Source organism: Leucoraja erinacea, chromosome 1, assembly GCF_028641065.1.
Source record: "Leucoraja erinacea ecotype New England chromosome 1, Leri_hhj_1, whole genome shotgun sequence".
Classification (NCBI taxonomy): Eukaryota; Metazoa; Chordata; class Chondrichthyes; order Rajiformes; family Rajidae; genus Leucoraja; species Leucoraja erinaceus.
This window is the reverse complement of record NC_073377.1, coordinates 9678290-9698249: the sequence shown is the minus strand read 5'-3', so window position 1 is coordinate 9698249 and position 19960 is coordinate 9678290. Positions and strand designations below refer to the sequence as shown.

Below are 19960 nucleotides of genomic sequence, written 5' to 3'. Positions count from 1 at the left end.
AGTCTCGACTGAACGGTCTGCTTGTCCTGCTTGTCCTGCTTGTCCTGCTTGTTAAATCACTGGACCGGCGGGAGGGGGGACGGGGACGGGGGCGAAATCATCCACCCCGCGGACACTGCCGGCTGAGATCGCTGTTTGGGGTACGGGCCGGGTTCCAACCCATGCAGGGCTGGGGCGGGGGGGGGGTCAGCTTCAGGCAGCCGTTCACACTCACCCCTCCCCAAACAGGCATCGCGATGACTGATCTCACTAACCCGGGCTTCTGTGTAAATTGAGGCTAAACAAACACAGATGGATCTCCGAACGCATTCACACACAGACACACACACAAAAAAATGCTGCCAATGCGAGGCAAGGGACTTGAGTTGACATTCTAACATCACAGGAGACATCGCTTCAGCAGAACTGTTGCTATAGGCGCGGAGGAGGAGTGTTTCAACACACACACACACACACACACAGAGTACCAGCGCTGAAACGGAAGATTGAAATAAAACTAAACTCCGCTACTTTCATCAGAATGAGGACTTCGGAAAACCTGGAGGTGGCTGACTGGAAGAAACTGTGTGTCCGAGGGATCGGGACAATCAAGAGGCTGAAAAGGAAAAGCCGGGACGTCCTGAGAGACGGCGAGATGGAGAAAATCTACCGCGTTGAGCCGGACCCTTTGATCGCCCGCTTAGCCCAGAGCAACGGCGCTGTCCGGGACGCCAGCTCTTGCAGGGACTTGCGGGCTGATGATGCTGTGGATTTGCGCAGGATGGTGCCGATAGTCTGCATGCCGGACGGTGGAGGTGGAGGTGGAGGGGAAGGGGGGAGGGGAGGTGAGGATGAGGGTCCCGGGCCCGAGTCTCCAGCCACGGGTCGCGGCAAGCCGGCTCGGCGACCTCCCCCGTCCCAAGCGCTCTCCTTTGAGCCGCTGGCGTTGGCGGAGCCGCCGACTCTGTTGCCCCGTATCGTTCTGTGTCAGCGCTCTCCCGAGACCTCCTACACCCCCATCCCGCACGACTGCTACAGCCCGACTCCCGGGACACGGCCCGGGGACACTTCGAATGCACCCACCGAGATAAAAGCCATCCAGCAGACCAGGAGGTTGCTTGCTAACGCCCGGGAGAGAAGCAGAGTCCACACCATCAGCGCTGCCTTCGAAGCCCTAAGGAAACAGGTACAGTGGAGTGACACACCTCACGCTCCCTTCCCCTCACCTAATCATTCTACAAGCAATGCTGGAGTAATTCAGCGGGACAGGCAGCATCTCTGGAGAGAAGGACTGGGCGATGTCTCCAGGTCGAGACCCTTATTCGATCCATTCCTTCTCTCCAGGGATGTTGCCTGTCCCGCTGAGTTACTCCAGCATTTTGTGTCAACCATTCTAAATGTCCTTATCGCCGCCTGCTTTGATCTATCGTTTTCGCACCTTACCCTTCCATATCTGTAGTCTATCTCCCTCTCCCCTGACTCTCAGTCTGAAGAATGGTCTCGACCCGAAACGTTGCCCATTCCTTCTCTCAAGAGATGCTGTCTAACCCCCTGGGTTACCCCAGCATATTGTGTCCATCTTCGGTATAAGCCGGCATCTGCAGTTCCTTCCTGCACATTTCAGACGCTCCGATAAAACTCAAAGGAAACAAATTTGCCAAATGATTCTCGTTCAAAACTACATGCAGTTTAGTACTATTGAAATAGCGTGGAAAGGAACTGCAAATGCTGGTTTATACCGAAGATCGACACAAAGTGCCGGAGTAACTCAGCGGGTCAGATAGCATCTCTGGAGAAAACGTATGGGTGACATTTTGCGTCAGGGTCCTTCTTTAGATTCAAGAAGGGTCCCGACCCGAAATGTCACCAATCCATTTTCTCCAGAGATGCTGCCTGACCAGCTGTTACTCCAGCACTTTGTGTTTCTCTCAAGCTCCTGAAACTTGGGTTACATTGAGTGTTTTTAGTATTAATGATTCTGCTTTAATATCCAAAGTACATGGAACAATCTAAGTAAATGGGAGAACCATGCCCAAGGTACTTTCAAGCAATTATATCGCCCGCTATCTATTCAGAAGTCGACGTGGAAAACAAAGTGCTGGAGTAACTCGGCAGGTCAGGCAGCAACTGTGGAGAACATGGATAGGTGACGAAGGAAGAAGGGTCTCGACCCGAAACGTCTCCAGAGATGCTGCCTGTCCCGCTGAGTTACTCCCGCATTTTGCGTCTATCTATGGATAGGTGACGATTCGCATCGAGACCGTTCCACAGAGTGACTAACTCGGGTATGTGATGGGACTCATTAAATGCGCTCCAGAGATACAGAGAGACACGGGCACATGCACATGCAAACATGACCTTCTGACTGTGAAGGCTTCTGCTCCTCGGCGTAAATACCGTTGGCTCTTTAATGCGAAGCCAATCATTCAATGCTTAGACTGAGAACGTTGCTCGCAGCGTGCGTATTTAGCCCGCAGTGCTGCGAAAAAAGACGACTGTTCGCTCAGCTTTGGGTATATATTTAACGCGATTGGGAGAAAACTGCGACTTAAAAAAAAAAGAACACACTTCACACCAAATGTGACACATTTGCCTCAGTTACATAATAGTTGATGCTGGCGAAGTGTGCTGTGTTTACTGAAAGCACTCCGCGGGTGGGAAGGAGGGGACACACACATTTTACCACAAACCAAGATCATAATGAGGTGTAAAATTGTCCATTGAGGGATTGGACTGGAGCCCGAGCTGTATTGGATGGTGCCCTGCTTGTTTCGCTCTTTGGTTGATCAAAACAATTAACTTGTGCGTTCGGCCGAACCTTATCAGAAATTGTTAACGTCCTTCCATCCAACGGACTTTGGTGTGTGTGTGGTGTGGTTCCATGGTCTACAATAAGGTCTCGACCCGAAACGTCTCCTATTCCTTTCCCCCCAGAGATGTTCCCCGGCCCGCTGTGTTACTCCAGCGTTGTATGTCTATCTTCGGTGTAAACCAGCATCTGCTGTTCCTTCCTACACATTTGGTGTGATTCCGATTGTCGGGTCCGTTTTTCATAGTCAAACCGTGGAAACTCAACCAGCGTTTACCTGGATCACATTATCGCAATTCCCACAACCCCTTCTGTAAATATAACTTAACGTGTAAATGCCAGTGTTAACATTTAGCTGAACCACACACACACACGCACAGACACACATACACATACTCATGTACACACACACACACATACACGTACTCGTGTACACATACACACATGTACACAAACACATACACATGTACAAACACACACATGCATACACACATACACATACACATGCATACACAAAGCATACACAAACATGCATACACAAAACATACACAAACATGCATACACACACTCATATACACACATACACATACAAACATATACACACATGCACACACACGCACACACATAGAAACACACACACGTCGCACGCACACATAGAAACACATACACACAGACACGTGCACAAGCACACAAATACACACATCGCACACACACGGAAACACACACACTCCATACACATCGCACACACACATACATACAAACACTCCACACACACACACACACGCGCGCGCGTGCACATGCACATACACGCACACTTAGAGAGTGGAGTATCAATTGGATGTATGTCCGCATTTATGCATAATCATGTGTAAGTCTCTGTGTGCCCCCTGGTATATCATATGCAATAGTGCATGATTGAAGTGTGCATGTATGGCGTGCCAGACTTTTATTCATCTTGTGGTTTCCCCTTCAATGACTCCGGGCGCCTCTCTCCGCAGGTTCCTTGCTATTCCTACGGACAGAAGCTGTCGAAGTTGGCGATCCTGAGGATAGCGTGTAATTACATCCTGTCCCTGGCCACGCTGGCTGACCTCGACTACAGCTCTGATCACAGCAACATGAGCTTCGCCGAGTGCGTGGAGCAATGCACCAAGACATTGCAGGCAGAGGGGAGATCAAAGAAGAGGAAGGTGAGAGCAGCGCCGGCGCCAGGAGCTCAAGGGCTCCTCTGCAACTTTCATAAGGTCATAAGTTCTCGGAGTAGGATTAGGCCATTCGGCCCATCCGGTCTACTCCGCCATTCAATCATGGCTGATCTATATTTCCCTCTCAAACCCATTCTCCTGCCTTCTCCCCATAACTCCCAATGCCCGTACTAATCAAGAATCTATCAATCTCCACCTTAAAAACACCCATTGACTTGGCCTCCACAGCCGTCTGTGGCAATGAAGTTCACAGATTCGCTACCTCCTGACAAAATAAATTCCTCCTCATCTCCTTTCTGAAGGTAGGCCCTTTTATTCTGAAGCTATGGTCTCTGGGCCTAGACTCTCCCATAGTGGAAAATTCCTCTACACATCCACTCTATTCAGGCCTGGCAGACGGTGAACTCTTGAGAAGTGGTGACATTTGTGACAAGATACGTGACGACACTTGTGTACTTCCTAGGTGAGGTCTGCTGTATGATTTTACTGGGTCGTATGCAAAACAAAGCATTGCACTGTACTTAGGTACATGTGACAATAAAGTATCATTAAATCATCATTGAGTTTAGTTTAGTTTAGTTTAGTTTAGAGATACAGCACGGAAACAGGCCCTTTGGCCTACCGAGTCCGCACCGACCAGCGATCCCCGCACGCTAACTGTCCTACAAACACCAGGGACAAGTTTACGTTGATATATTTATACCGAGCCAATTAGCCTACAGACCTGTACGTCTTTGGAGTGTGGGAGGAATCCGAAGATCGCGGAGAAAACCTATGCAGGTCACGGGGAGAACGTACAAACTCCATACAGACAGCACCCATAGTCAGGATCGAACCCGGGTCTCTGGCGCTGTAAGGCAGTAGCTCTACCGCTATACTACCGATCATATAATCACCTCAGTACGCATGACAATAATAAACTGCAGATGCTAATGTATGCCAATGTAGACTGGCACAAAGTGCTATAATAACTCAACGGGTCAGGCAGCATCCCTGGAGAAAAAGAATAGGTGTTGTTTCAGACAATCAGTCTGAAGAAGGGTCTTGACCTGAAACATCGCCTATCCATGTTAACCAGAGATGCTGAAGATAGATACAAAAAGCTGGAGTAACCTAGCGGGACGGGCTGCATCTCTGGAGAGAATGGATGGGTGACCCTTCTTCAGACAACAGAGATGCTGCTTGACCTGCTGAATTACTCCAGCACTTTGTGTCTATCTTCACAATAATAAAGTTAACGGTTAGGGTATTGAATTCTCCATATAACCCCTGAGCTATAGGGAGAGGTTGGGCAGGCTAGGACTTTATTCCTCGGATCGCAGGAGGATGAGGGGTGATCTTAAGAGAAGTGTACAAAATCAGGAGAAGGTAATCGCTCAGAGTAAGAGAATCAAAACAGAAGGCAGGTTTAATATGAGGGGGTAAAGATTGAATAGGAACGTAAGGGGTAACTTTTTTACACAAAGGGTGGTGGGTGTATGGAGGGTGGTGGGTGTATGGAACGTGCTGCCGGAGGAGGTGGTTGAGGCAGGTACTATCGCAACTTAAAAAAAAAAACATTAAGATGGGTACATGGATAGGATAGGCTTAGAAGGATATGGGCCAAATGCAGGCAGGTGTGACTTGTGCAGGGGCATGTTGGTCGGCGTGGGCAAATTGGGCTGAAGGGTCTGTTTCCACGCTGTATGACTCTATCTCTCACCCCCCCCCCCTCCCCCCTCCCTCCCCCCCCTCTCCCCCCTCCCTCGACCGGAAACATCACCTGTCCATGTTCTCCAGGGATGCTGCCTGACTTACTGAGTGACTCCAGCAGTTTGTGCCCTTTTATAAACTTAAACCTGTAGGGTTCCTCTCGCATGAGCAGGGTTGGGTGGAAGAGGTGCTGAGGGTTCACCTTGCACGGCAATTAAAGGGTTAAACACCCCCCTCTACCCCCCAGATAACACCTCCACCCCCACGGACTATTGTGGATAGGAAAGGTTTAGAGGGATGTGAGTCAGACGCGGACTGGCGGGACTAGTGCTGATGAGGCATCTTGGTCTGCCCGGGCAAGTTGGGCCGAAGGGCCTGTTTCTGTGCTGTATGACTCCACGATGTCCCCCATTCCCTCGCCTCTGACATCTGCCTCTCGTCGACCCTTGGCTCGGTTCAATATGTTTATCAGCCTACATTTTATATCTAGACATTACTCGCGGTGGCCTTTACTGAGCTCTGGTAAGCTCAAACATTGCAGAACAGTGCGGTCATTTGTTTTTAGTTGAACCGAGAAGGACTTGATGGGGGTGGGGTGCCGGAGGTATGTGTGTGTGTGTGTGTTTGTGTGGAGGGGGGGGGGGGGGTGAAGGGATGAGGGAGGGGAAGAGCTCTCCGTCGAGAGAAAGTTACATCTGGCTTCCAAAAATATTTACTCATTAAATTCTTTGTGTTGATCAACTTTTACTCTGTCGACATTTAATGGCCCTCTTTCTTGAAAGTTAGAAACATGACAGCTAAACATTGGTAATATTATCGAATCGATGCTCAGCCTGCCTTTAATACAGGTTTTTGTTTTAAAAAAATAACTTGTGAAGCAATTAAATGAAAGTGATCCAAGGTTTCGTTCCTATTTTATGACAATGGGAGTTTTTTAAACTCCATCTGAACCTCCCTCTACATTCTTGAACGTTCCAGCTGCAATATTGTCTAATAAATCACGCGCTGATCTTGCCACCGTGTTGTTTGTGGAGTGGATGAATGGAGGGGATGGTTTTTCGGGAGTGTTTGGTGTTTTGTGCAGTCTCAGACTCCAGATGCTCGGCTGCTGGTGTGGGAAGCGAAGCTGGCGCCACTCAGGGCAGAGGGCAGAGGAAAGGCACGCGATTTGGGGAAGAAACATTCAGTCACACGAAACTTTTGGCACATTCCCCAGCACTCGGTGGACATCTGTTCCAGAAAAACTTTTTTAATAGCTGGTTTGTGAGCAGCTCCTGAGGATACATTGACTGCAGCTGTTTCGTGTGAAGAGAGACAGACAGACAGAGAGAGAGAGAGTCGAAAACGTGTATGAACAAGGGCGTTGTGTTAAGGAATAATATTAGTACCATTTTGAAGACAGGAAAGCTACTATCTTTTTCTTTCTTTTTTTAATGTAAACTCTTTTGTTTAAAAAAAATTATTAGTTTCAATTTGACTTGAAATTTCCCCCGTTCCAAAGCAAAATTCCAATTTGTTCAAGAATACCACGAGTACAAGGTCGCCATTCACTTCTCCCAGCTTTTCTGTCTCTGTTACATCTGTTCCGATGACGCCACCTTCCTTACCAGTGCTTCTGTTATGTCTTCACTCTTTCTTCAGCTGTGGTTTTCCCCTTGCCTTCTGCCCTTCTCTTCATGCAATCCCTCAGAGCCAAGCGGAGCACAAAGTGCTGGAAGAACCCGAGGCGGTCAGTCTGCATCTGTGGAAGGAATGGGGAAGCAACGTTTCGGGTCATTGGGAGCAGAATTAGGCCATTCGGCCCCAAGTCTACTCCGCCATTCAATCTTGGCTGATCCATCTCTCGCTCTCGCTCCTAACCCTATTCTCCTGCCTTCTCCCCATAACCCCACGCCACCCGTATTAATCAAGAATATATCTATCTCGGCCTTAAAAATATCAATTGACTTGGCCTCTACTGCTCTCTGTGACAAATAATTCCACAGATTCACCATCCTCTGATTAAAGAAGGGTCGGGACCCTTCTGCAGACGGATCTTTCTTCAGACTCAAGAAGGGTAGAGAAGAGTGCCGACTGCAACCGTCACCAGTCCATTCCCTCCCCAGATGCTGCCTGACCCCTCGAGTTCCTCCAACGCTTTTGCTGCGATTGAGATTGAGAGATACATTTTTATTTTTCAAAGAAGACTTTTATTTGCCCCCTCCCTCAACCCCCCCCCCCCCCGCCCCCTCTCTCTCCTTTATGTTCAGCCCCCATCCGTACCCCTCATTATGTTGGTGTATGTTGGGGTGATCACTGGCCGGTGGGCCGAAGGGCCTGTTTCTGCGCCGCGTCACTAAAGCTTAAAGCCGATGAGTCTCGACCCGAATGGTCTCGACCCATTACTTCTCTCCCGAGATGCTGCCTGTCCCGCTGAGTTACCCCAGCTTTTTGTGTCCGCCTTCAGCCTAAAGGACAGGATGTCGGTCTTCCGTGGTGATTTAAAGTGAAAGGGGTTCTCTGTATTGCAAACACTGTTGGAATTCATTCGCACACCAGGTGTAGCACATGTTTGCAGTGTTTCACGTGCCTGCCGATAAGACAGCTGTGGAGAGAGAGGTCTCGACACATGGTCTCAAGTCAAGCCTGTGGGTGGCTTGACAGCGTGGGTCAGATTGGTCACGCTCGCCGAAACAGTAACGCTAACTCGCAAATGTCGCAAGGCACTTACTGGGATGATTAAATCAAGCATGAAGCTCAGCCATATAAACAGATCAAACAGATTATACATAAATAACTGCGAGACTAACAATGGTCACAGAATAACAGGCACAGCAAACTCTGGAGTCCACAAACGCACAGTCAAATGAAGAGTCCAAATATGTCCAACATACTAGACTCCTCAACAATGCTCAGCGCCTGACTGACATAGAATTGAACTGGGACATAGAACAGCACAATGCAGGAACAGGCCCTTGAGCTTGCAGTCTCTGTGCCGACCATGGTGCCAACATCAACTAATCCCATCTGCCTGCAGATGGACTGCATTCCTCGTCCCCTGCTTGTTCATGTGTCTATCTAAATGCCTCTTGACCATTAAGGGCTGCCAACTCTCACGTTTTGAGCGTGAGAGTCACGCATTTCAGCCAATTCTCATGCTCTCACGCTGATGACAGAATTCTCATGCTGTCTTCAGTCCCCGCACAGTTTGCCTCTTTGCACCACATGACAGCGATCTGTGCGGTCTGGGGAAGCGTGTCGGCTGACGGCTGTGAGTGACGTTGCATCTCTTCTCTTCCCTTCTCTCTTGGTCGGATGTGCAACCACTGACAACATGAAGCAGCCGGAGATGGAACTAAATGGGTGAATCGGTTGTAAACAGCATTAAAGTACTTATGAGGTAGAGTCAGGAAAGGGAACATGTTATTTCTTTTTAGTTTGCTTTAATTTGTTAGTTGATTGTTAGTTGAGTGCCATAATTTCTGGAAATGGTCTTAAATTAGCTTAACTGTTATAAAGCAGTAATAAGTGATTTTTGACCAAACAATTGGAACTTGCATAAAATGTTTGCATTATTAGCAGGGCTGCCAACTCTCACACATTGAGCATGAGAGTCACGTATTTCACAAAATTATCACGCTGTCATGCTGATCACAAATTTCTCACGCTCAAAAATCTGCAGGTGCTGGAAGTTCAAAATAAAGCAAAAATTGTTTGAGGCGAGTAAAAACCATGAGGGGAATATATAAGGTGAATGCATAGTCTTTGTCCCGGGATATGTGATTCAAGCACTAGGGGGCATTGGTTTAAAGCAGGGGTGTCAAACTACCGGCCCGTGGAATGATTTTGGGGGGAAAAAAGTAGTTTAGTTTCTCTCACGCAGATGGTGTGATTCCGCATTCCCGGGAGGGGGAGGGGAAGAGATGGTGGGGAGGGAGGAGGGAAACGCTCCCCGGGCATCAGCAAGACTCCGCTCACTCCGGATGTTGTCGCCGCTTCATGCTGACACACACTCTCACACACACACTGGCACACACAAGGTTTAAAGGGACATGGGCCAAATGCGGATAAATGGGACTAGTTTAGATGGAGCATCTTTATCTGCCTGAACAAGTTGGGATGAAGGGCCTGTTTCCATGCTGTAAGACTATGACATATTGTAGAAACGGTGCAATTGCTCTGGAGAATTTCGTTGTCTCTGTACTGTACACTGACAATGACAATTAAAATTGAATCTGAATCTGAGAAGATCCAGGGGCGATTTAGAAACATATTGGCAGGGCTCAAATTTTTTTTATTTAATTTGAAGAAAGATTTGATAACTGGGATTGTATTCTCTGCAGCAACGGAGGTGAAGAAAAAACTTAGTTGAGGTGAATAATATCATGAGAATAGGACCTGTTTCGCTTAACAAAGAGAATAGGAAGGAACTGCAGATGCTGGTTTAAACTGAAGATAGACACTAAAAACTAGAAAAACTCAGCAGGACAGGCAGCATCTCTGTAGAGAAAGAATGGGTGATGTTTCGGGTCGAGACCTTCAGACTGAAGTGGTTAAAATCTGCCATAAAACACAATGACTGGTGGTGTGTGTTATCCAATTTATGCCCCTGTCCCACTGTGCGAGTTTACCCAAGAGCTCTCCCGAGTTTAAAAAAAAATCAAACTCTTGGTAAGCACGTAGAATGAACGTAGCTGGTATGTCGGAGCTCGGGACATCTCTTAGCAGATCGTAACGCTAACTCGGGAAACATGGTAACTCGTGAAGATTTTTGAACATGATGAAAAATGTCCACGAGTAAAATATACTCGGAATGTAAAAATGTGATATTTTTTAACTCATAGTTATACCGTAGTAGCTCGTGAGTTTACCGTAGTAGCTCGTGAGTTTACCATAGTGGGACCTGGTGTCCTATATCACTATTGTATGTTCATGATGTAAATAAGAATACTCAGTATATTCATTACCTTTGAATTGTAGTTTTATGTAATCCTCCCATAATTTCTGAGTTCCATTTCACAATATCTATCAGACATACAGAATGTTGCAAGGTAATATTTTTCCCAAACTCAGTTGTATCTTTCTATCTCAATAAATATCACAAAATATGCCATTATTTCAGCCACATTATGACAAAATATAGAATGTTGATTATTTGTAATCAGTCACCCCATCCCAGAAACAACAGTACCTAAAGAAGAACATTTGTTTTACTAATTTACTAACATGTACCATACAGAGTCCGTTGATCCATATCCAACATAATGTTGTGATAATTGAATTTGGTGTGGAATGATAATCCATCTCAGTACTCATTTAGGCAAGTCCCAAGATATAGATACTTTTCCAACACTCCCAATCCCCCTTGCCCGATCTTCATTGAACCTACCCTTACACTACGATCCAATATTGTCTGTTCTGGGCAACATTATGGGAAACTGCTTCTGCACTCACCCCAAAGCTCCATGTTGTTCCTGTAAGGAACTGCACACAATATTCCAAATAAAGTTTTATATACCTAACTTACTGAATTTTATACTCAGTGCACAAACCAATGAAGGACAGCATGTTGTATGCCTTTGTTACTGCCCTATCTACTTGTGCTGCAACTTTCAGGGAGCCATAGACATGTATCCAACAATCCCTCTCTATATCAATATCCCTACAGATTTTTTCCTACCTCCAGTTCCTCCCCTCTACTTTCAGTCTGAAGAAGGGTTCTTCATCTCATCCCTTTTTCACCCAATCACTTTCTCCAGAGATGCCACCTGAGAGTTTTTACACAGGGAGTGGTGAATCTGTGGAATTCTCTGCCACAGAATGTAGTTGAGGCCAGTTCATTGGCTATATTTAAGAGGGAGTTAGATGTGGCCCTTGTGGTAAAGGGATCAGGGGGTATGGAGAGGTAGGGATGGGATACCGAGTTGGATGATCAGCCATGATCATATCGAATGGCGGTGCAGGCTCGAAGGGCCGAATGGCCTACTCCTGCACCTATTTTCTATTTTCTATGTTTCTATGACCCCCAGAGTTACACATTATCTTTTGGATATCTGTGGAATTCGTTGCCACAGAAGGATATGGAGGCCAAGTCAATGGATATGTATGAGGCAGAGATAAATGGATTCCTGATTATTACAGGTATCAGGGGTTATGGGGAGAAGGCAGGAGAATGGGGTTGAGAGGGAAAGATAGATCAGCCAAGAGAAGACTTGATGGGCCGAATAGCCTAATTCTGCTCTAATCACTTATGAACATGAACTTATCTGTTCCCGTAGCTTCTGCTGGCGATTGGGACAAATATAGTTTAACCTCATCATAGTGGTCGAGCCATTCTTCTTCATGAGTTTTATCCACATGGCCTCACTGAATGTGCCCGCCAAGATGTCCTTGCTAAGGCCGTTTGTGATCATGGACTCAGTGTGTCCTTGGGCCACCTACTCACTTGTTGCCCATTAAATTGCCAGAAAAGGTGAGGGCTTGGTCATGCAGAAAGAAGTTACTTTTAAACAACTTGCCAGAAAGTAATTACTGCAAAAAAAACAATTCTGGCTCTGGAAATGTAATTTTAAAAGTGGGAAGTCTTATTGATTTGAAACTTAGTATTGGAGATAGAAACTGAGTATTGGAGATTTTAGGTTTAAGTTTAGGTTTATTATTGTCATGTGTACTGAGGTATAGTGGAAAACTTGGTTTTGCATGCTGTCGATACAGATCAGATAATACTATACAATCAAGTCATTCATCATTAGTTTATTGTCATGTGTACCAAGGTACAGTGAGTGGAAAGCTTTTGTTACGTGCTAACCAGTCAGCGGAAAGACAACACATGATTACATTCGAGCCATCCACAGTGTACAGATACAGAATAAAGGGAATATCGTGAATAACAGAATATAGTTCTCGGCATTGTAGTCCACCGCTTAAATAAGAAATAGTTTTTATTTTCTTTATTATCTGCCAGCTACATCTCTCTTCATCTCATCTGCCTTTCTGTACATGATAATCCAATGTAATTTCTAGTTCCTACTGTCTATTCTTGACTGAAGGGGAATCTTTCAGCTGATTCCTTGAAGTGCATCTATTTCATTGGCCCTGGTCATGAAATCTTGTCAGATGGAACAATTAATCAAAAGTCTAAAGTCATGGAGGGAACTCCCCGGGCTCAAGCCCTGCTCATTTGAAGACACTGCTACCATTGAAGGAGTTAGAACATAGAACATTGAACAGTACAGCACAGCAGGAACAGGCCCTTCGACCCACGACGTTTGTTTAGTTTAGTTTAGAAATACAGCGCAGAAATAGGCCCTTGGCCCACTGAGTCTTCACCGACCAGCGATCCCCACACATTAACACTATCTGCACACACACTCGGGAAAATGTACACATTACACCAAGCCAATTAACCTACATTTGGAATATAACCATATAACCATATAACAATTACAGCACGGAAACAGGCCATCTCGACCCTTCTAGTCCGTGCCGAACACATAATCTCCCCTAGTCCCATATACCTGCGCTCAGACCATAACCCTCCATTCCCTTCCCATCCATATAACTATCCAATTTATTTTTAAATGATAAAAACGAACCTGCCTCCACCACCTTCACTGGAAGCTCATTCCACACAGCTACCACTCTCTGAGTAAAGAAGTTCCCCCTCATGTTACCCCTAAACTTCAGTCCCTTAATTCTCATGTCATGTCCCCTTGTTTGAATCTTCCCTACTCTCAGTGGGAAAAGCTTTTCCACGTCAACTCTGTCTATCCCTCTCATCATTTTAAAAACCTCTATCAAGCCCCCCCTATGTGGGAGGAAATCAAAGATCTCGCAGATCACGGGGAGAAGGTACAAACTCTGGACAGAGAGCACCCGTAGTCGGGATGGAACCCGGGTCTCCGGCACTGCAAGCACTGTAAGGCAGCAACTTACCACTGTGCCACCTTGTTGAACATGATGCTGAGTTAAATTGATCACATCTGCCTGTACATGATCCATATCCTTCTATTCCTTGCACACCCACGAACCTATCTAAAAGCCTCTTAAACACCGCCAGTGTATCTGCGTCCACCATTAGCCTGGGCAATGTGTTCCAGACCCCACCACTCTGTGTACAAAAGACTTGCTCCACAAATCCCCATTAAAACATTCCCCCTCGCACCTTGTAGCTTTGCCCTCTGGTGGACATTTCCACCCCGGGACTGTCCAATTATGCCTCTCATAATTATATATATGCTTCCAAGTCTCTAATCCAGGCAGCATTCTGGTCAAAGTTGGGTGGAAATCTGGGGATGTACAAGAGGTCAGAATCTGTACAGGTTAGATAGAGCATGGAGCAGAGAAAATCACCCCCATCAGATAGCATTCCCAATTAACAATCCCCTAGATTTTTTCTTCAATGAATAAAGTGTTTAAACTATCCAACTCCTAACCCCAAACATGTTTTGCACCTTTATGGTCTCTTACGCTTTAGTCCAGCTGAGTTCAATGTTAACACCCAGAGGCATGCATGGCTGGGCTGCAAGTTATGCTGGCACATATGGAGGCTTACACACTGAAATCATTTTGTAACTACACTCAAGTCAAGGTTTTGTAGCGTCAATTCATCTTAAATTGATGTGGTCGGATTAGCAAGCAGTAGTTGTGGGACTAGCATGCAATTACTGCACCTGGAGAGTTCATATTCAAATTGGTGGCGCAGCGGTAGAGCTACTGCCTTACAGCGCCAGAGACACGGGTTCGATCCTGACTGCGGGTGCTGTCTGTACAGAGTTTGTACGTTCTCTCCGTGACCTGCGTGGGTCTTCTCCGAGATCTTCGGTTTCCTCCCACACTCCAAAGATGTATAGATTTGTAGGTTAATTGATCATAGATGATCAGCCATGATCATATTGAATGGCGGTGCAGGCTCGAAGGGCCGAATGGCCTACTCCTGCACCTATTTTCTATGTTTCTATGTAATTGCCTTGATATAAATGTAAATTGTCCCTAGTCTGTGTGGGATAGTGTTAACATGAGGGGATCACTGGTCGGCGCAGAATCGATGGGCCGAAGGTCCTGTTTCCACACTGTACCTCTAAATTAATGAAATGAATCTGTATTGGGAGTGAAGTATTATTATTGCTAATGAGAGGAATGTATAACCATTGTACCAGCTGATCTGATCCACTCATTACCTTCTGAAAAGGAAATTAGTTGTTCTTACTTGATTGGACCGGTTACTCCTGACTGACTGACATGACTTCTCAGTTCAGGGTCAACACCTTATAGGAATAGGAGACAGGTAATAAATCAAGAGTCAAGATTCATAAGTGTTTGATTATCATTGCACAATAAGCTGTGTAAGGTGTTGGTGAAGCCACATTTGGAGGATTGTGTTCAATTTTGGTCACCCTGCTATAGAAAGGATGTTTGTAGGAAGGAACTACAGGGGACCTCATTGAAACATATAAGATTGTTAAGGGTTTGGACACGCTAGAGGCAGGAAACATGTTCCCGATGTTGGGGGAGTCCAGAACAAGGGGCCACATTGAATGGCGGTGCGGGGTCGAAGGGCCTAAAGGCCTACTCCTGCACCTATTTTATAATAATATAATAATAATAATAATAATAATAGCTTTATTTGTATAGCACTTTTCATACAATTGAATGCAACCTAAAGTGCTTTCCACATAGACACAGGTCTAAATAAAAATACAATTTAAAACATTAAGAATATAGGCAATTCATAGCATAAATAGCACAGATTTATATAAAAATATAAAATATAAAATTGTGAGTGCAGAAGGACAAAGGAAGTAAAATAGTAAGATTAAACGAGAACTTACCAGTTCGAAGTTTGATCTGTATTTTATGAGGAGTTACGATGAGGGATTACGTGAAGAACCCGTCCAGCACGCACGCGCGACATACTTCAAAGCCGCTGTGTGGAATCACAGAAGACACAATAATTGAAATAAACATAGTAAAGAAAAGGAGAACTTAAATACCAGTTGATTGAGGGTGGGAGCGGAGGGCACGTAATCCCTCATCGTAACTCCTCATAAAATACACATCAAACTTCGAACTGGTAAGTTCTCGTTTAATCTTACTATTTTACTTCGGAGTCACGTGAGTGACTACGTGAAGATTTTAAAGCTCTGTGATTTCAAACCGTGTAACAATTCATACTTCACTCGCTGCCGAAGTCATTCGAGGGAGGAAGTATGTTATCGTAATAAACCATGATCTGTTTGTAAAACAATAATGGTGTTATTTAAACAATAACAAAGCAAAATGCTCCCCCGGGCTTAATTTATATATTTGCAGATTCTAATACTTTTTCTGCAAACGATACAGGTTCTGCCAGCGGCTTGTTATGAAAAATTTTGGAACGTTTTTCTCCCTAGACCACCTCGCTGTAGCCAAGTTGTGGTCCATAGGCACGTCCATCCTCTTTGCCACCGATGTGGATGCTGCCCTGGTGGAATAGATTTGTACACGTTAGTATTCACTCCAGCAGCTCCCAGTACCTGCTTGAGCCATCTTGAGATAGTTTTGCTCGTCACCCGACCATGAGGTTTCTTGCGGCTGACCCATAAGGCTTTAACTCTCCCTCGGGATTTCTTGTTGTGTCGATGTAATTCAATAAGTGGGTCATGTCACATAACCGTGGTTCAGGTGGGTATGCCCGAATTCCATGACTGGACCTGATGTTCCTGGTCTGCTCTGTTTGACCAGCCCCTGAATGGTAAATAAGACATGGTCTGGTGTTATAACCATATTGTCCAATCGTAGTAGATGGAAGGACTGGACTTTCTGTGCTGAGACAAGGCCATCAGCATGACCGTCTTCAGGGTGGGCTGTTCCAGGGTGAGGGACCTGGCTGGTGACCATCCCTTAAGGAATGTCAGGACCACACTGACATCCCAGATTTGGGTGTACCTAGGTCTGGGGGATTAGAGTTGAATATGCCTCTCATGAGTTTGATCACCAGTGGTTGGGACCCTATGGCCTGTTGTAGGCTGACAGAGCACTTCTGCCTGTGTTAATGGCACAGTAGCTGAGTCCTTCATTGTGGTGAAGGCCCGCAGGAACTCCAGTATTGTAGTAGTTGAATATGTAGTTCCTTTATTCGAACAGTATCTTTCCCACTTCTTGATGTTCGACAAATATTGTTTCCTAGTGGACATGCGGTGGGATGCTGTCATCGTGTTGATAATGCTGTCTGACAATCCCAGGCCCAGCAGTGGCCTGTTCAAAATCTGCAAACCCAGTAGTTTGATTTTATCGTGGCATGGGTGGCTTATGCCTGAGTTAATGTCTGGTCTACTGGGAAAGTCATTGGGGTTTCGATGACCATGTTGAGGACCACTGGGAACCATGGCTGTGTAGGCCAGTCAGGTACTATCAAAATACCTGAAGCAGAGTCCATTTGTATTTTGCGTAGTACCCGACTAATGAGGCCGTAGTACCTGATTGATGAGGTAGAAAGAGGGGAGAAACAGAGAGATTAGATCCCCCCACCCCCAGTTCAGCAAGAATGTATCCATTGCCGCTGCCTGCAAGGTCTGGTTCCCATGCGACATACGTCGGTACGTGGTGATTCAATCGGAATACAGAGAAATCGATATCTGGTGTTCCATATTGCTTTGTAATTTCAGCAAATACTTTGGTTTAATATGTCTGCCACAGTATTTAGCTCACCGGGTAGGTAAGTTGCTGATAGTCAAATATGTTTGACGATATACCATTACTAAATTGTTAATCAAATTTGTCACATGATATCGATTTTATTCCGCCCATGTGGTTTAGTGGGCGGCGCGGCTCTGGCCAGCAGCGGCCTCTGCAGTCTGTCCGCGTTTTATTATTTTCTGTCTGTGTTTTAATGTAGTTTTTGTTATTTTTTGTTGGGGTGTGTGTGTGTGGGGGGGGGGGGTGGGGGTGGGGTGGGAAAACTTTTTAAAATCTCTCCCTGCACTGGAGACCCGACCTTTTCTCGTCGGGTTTTTCCGTTGTCGTTGGGGCCGCAACGAGGAGCGGCCTCCAACAGGAAGAAGCCGGGGACTCTGGTGCTACAACTCACCGTCGCCGTCGCGGGGCTGGCCGAGTCCGGAACGGTTGGAGCGGTGGAGGAGCGCTGCTGCTGCTGCTGCTGCTGCTGCTGCTGCTGCTGCTGCGGCCCGACCGGAGAGTCGGAGGCCCCAACAACAGGTCTGCGGACGACGGCACCGGGAGCCCGCGGATCCCTGGAGGGAGACCGCTTTTCAGGGCTATCGCAACGGCGACTTCCCCCGCCCGAGTTGCGGGGTTGAAGAGCTCCTGGAGCGGGGCCTAACATCACCGCCCCGCGCGGCTGGGAATGGCTGCGGGACTCTGAGAGCGCACGCCGGGGGCTCTAATACCAAGACCCGGTGTGCGACCTTGCATCACCCGGCGTGGCTTAAATGGCCGCGGGACAATTGCCATCGCCAGCCGGGGGCTTTGACTTTGACTCTGACATGGGGGGGGGGGGGGGGGGGGAGAGTGCAGTGGAGAGATAAGTTTATTTGGCCTTCCATCACAGCGATGTGATGGATGTTTATGTAAATTATGTTGTGTCTTGGGTCTATGTGTTTGTAATGTATGGCTGCAGAAACGGCATTTCGTTTGGACCTCAAGGGGTCTAAATGACAATTAATGTATCTTATCTTATCTTATCTTAGTATATGCCACTATCGTGATATTGTCAATTTATATACGAACATGCCGAATGATTCAGATTCAGATTCAATTTTAATTGTCATTGTCAGTGTACAGTACAGAGACAACGAAATGCATTAAGAATGGTGCACTATTGAACAATATGCCTTTAACCCATAGAACGCACCCAACATTTCCAACTGGGTTTTATGTCCAGTGTCTGTAGTGATGATGACTCCAGATTAGTCCATTTACCATCTGTTCTGGATATGGGTTATTTTGTTTAAACACTAGCACCTTAGCACTAATGGAAAGGTCCAAGTTAAGTAGCTATTAATGCTGCTACTAATTTCCCAATTACTCTTGCCACTGTCGAATGGTTGGTTGATTGTTAACCATTAATTTGTTAGGTTTGTGCCAATTGGATTGAGTTATTGAATACCAGATAGTCCATAGTTGTGGATGGTGTCAACGTAGATTTATCTGGATAGTGTGACAGAGCCCAGGCTAAATAGGTTTACAGTAGCTAATGCTGCTGATTTAGCTATTTTCATGGTTTTTGTCTGTCGTTAAATATCATCGCGATATGCCATGACAATATGTTTCCTTAATAGTGTCAGGGCTGGTTTGAATATCTTGGAAAACAGTTTTGGCTCATATTTAGCCCATTAGTCAATAATTGATACTGCCGTAGTTACTCCATCCAGGTAAATTTTAGGTATCTCCGAAGATCTTTGTAATTGGGTACTGAATAGTATGCATCTTTTAAGTTGATACCTACCATAAAGTATCCTAAGGAAATCCACGTTTGGCAGTTATAAAGTTTTCCATTAAAGTGTGTATACCTGGTGAAAATATTCAAGTGGTTAAGTCAATCATGGTGCGATATTCACCATCTTTTGGGTTTTTTGTAAATTTAATACGGTTCCAAAGGTTCATATTTAGAATTCTTTATTACCCTTTTATATGTCTTCTCCAGTTCAGCTTGTCCCTCGTGTTTTCTTTTTAGTGGGAGGAAAAAACCCCTTTGGGGTGCATGCTGAACCGGTGGCAAGTTTTCTTAATTCAATTTTGTCCTTGAATACTTTTGGTATAACTACCAAGTGTGATAGTTCTTCATGCTTCCAAAACCAGGTGCGGTTCCTCCCCCCCCCACTGTTAGCACAAACCCTTCACCTTTATGTGATGGTAGGAACCATACTCACCTACCTCCACTGTTGTTTAGTGGTGTGTTCATTTCTTCGGTTTCTGGTTCCTTGTCTGTCGGGATGGTGTTGTTGGGGGGTGGCGCATTTTCCATAGGGCCCGCTCTGGCCCCCGGCCTGAAAAGGCTTACGGGTGCTGGCATGCGGGCCCCGAGCTTTCACCAGTACTATAAAGTAGACGCCTACTGGTGGATGCGTGGAGGTACTGCTGTCTGGTTTTGTGTGGTTTGCTCATTCCAGGTCCTGCCCTCATGATGCCGAATATCTTGGACACTTCGTCCAGTTTTTAGGCTTCGTTTGGTAACTTTGCCAGATAGCAGGATCTGTGGTTGTTAGGTCGGCGTTCTCACAGTCCTGTGAATTATTTAGGTTGAGAGCAGGTTTTATGACTTCCTTCAAGAGGTTGCGGATTGCATACTGTGTTGAAC

The 19960-nt window shown here is 46.0% G+C and overlaps 1 protein-coding gene across 1 annotated transcript in view; it reads left to right on the top strand.

Moving 5' to 3' along the window:
• Window positions 1-238: 238 nt before the first annotated feature.
• atoh8 (atonal bHLH transcription factor 8) overlaps window positions 239-19960 on the top strand; it is a 34704-nt gene continuing 14982 nt past the window's right edge. The window contains exons 1-2 of the mRNA XM_055650750.1: window positions 239-1165; window positions 3787-3978. Coding sequence (XP_055506725.1) covers window positions 521-1165; window positions 3787-3978 — 837 coding nt within the window. The 5' untranslated portion in view covers window positions 239-520. The remainder of the gene's footprint in view (window positions 1166-3786; window positions 3979-19960) is intronic.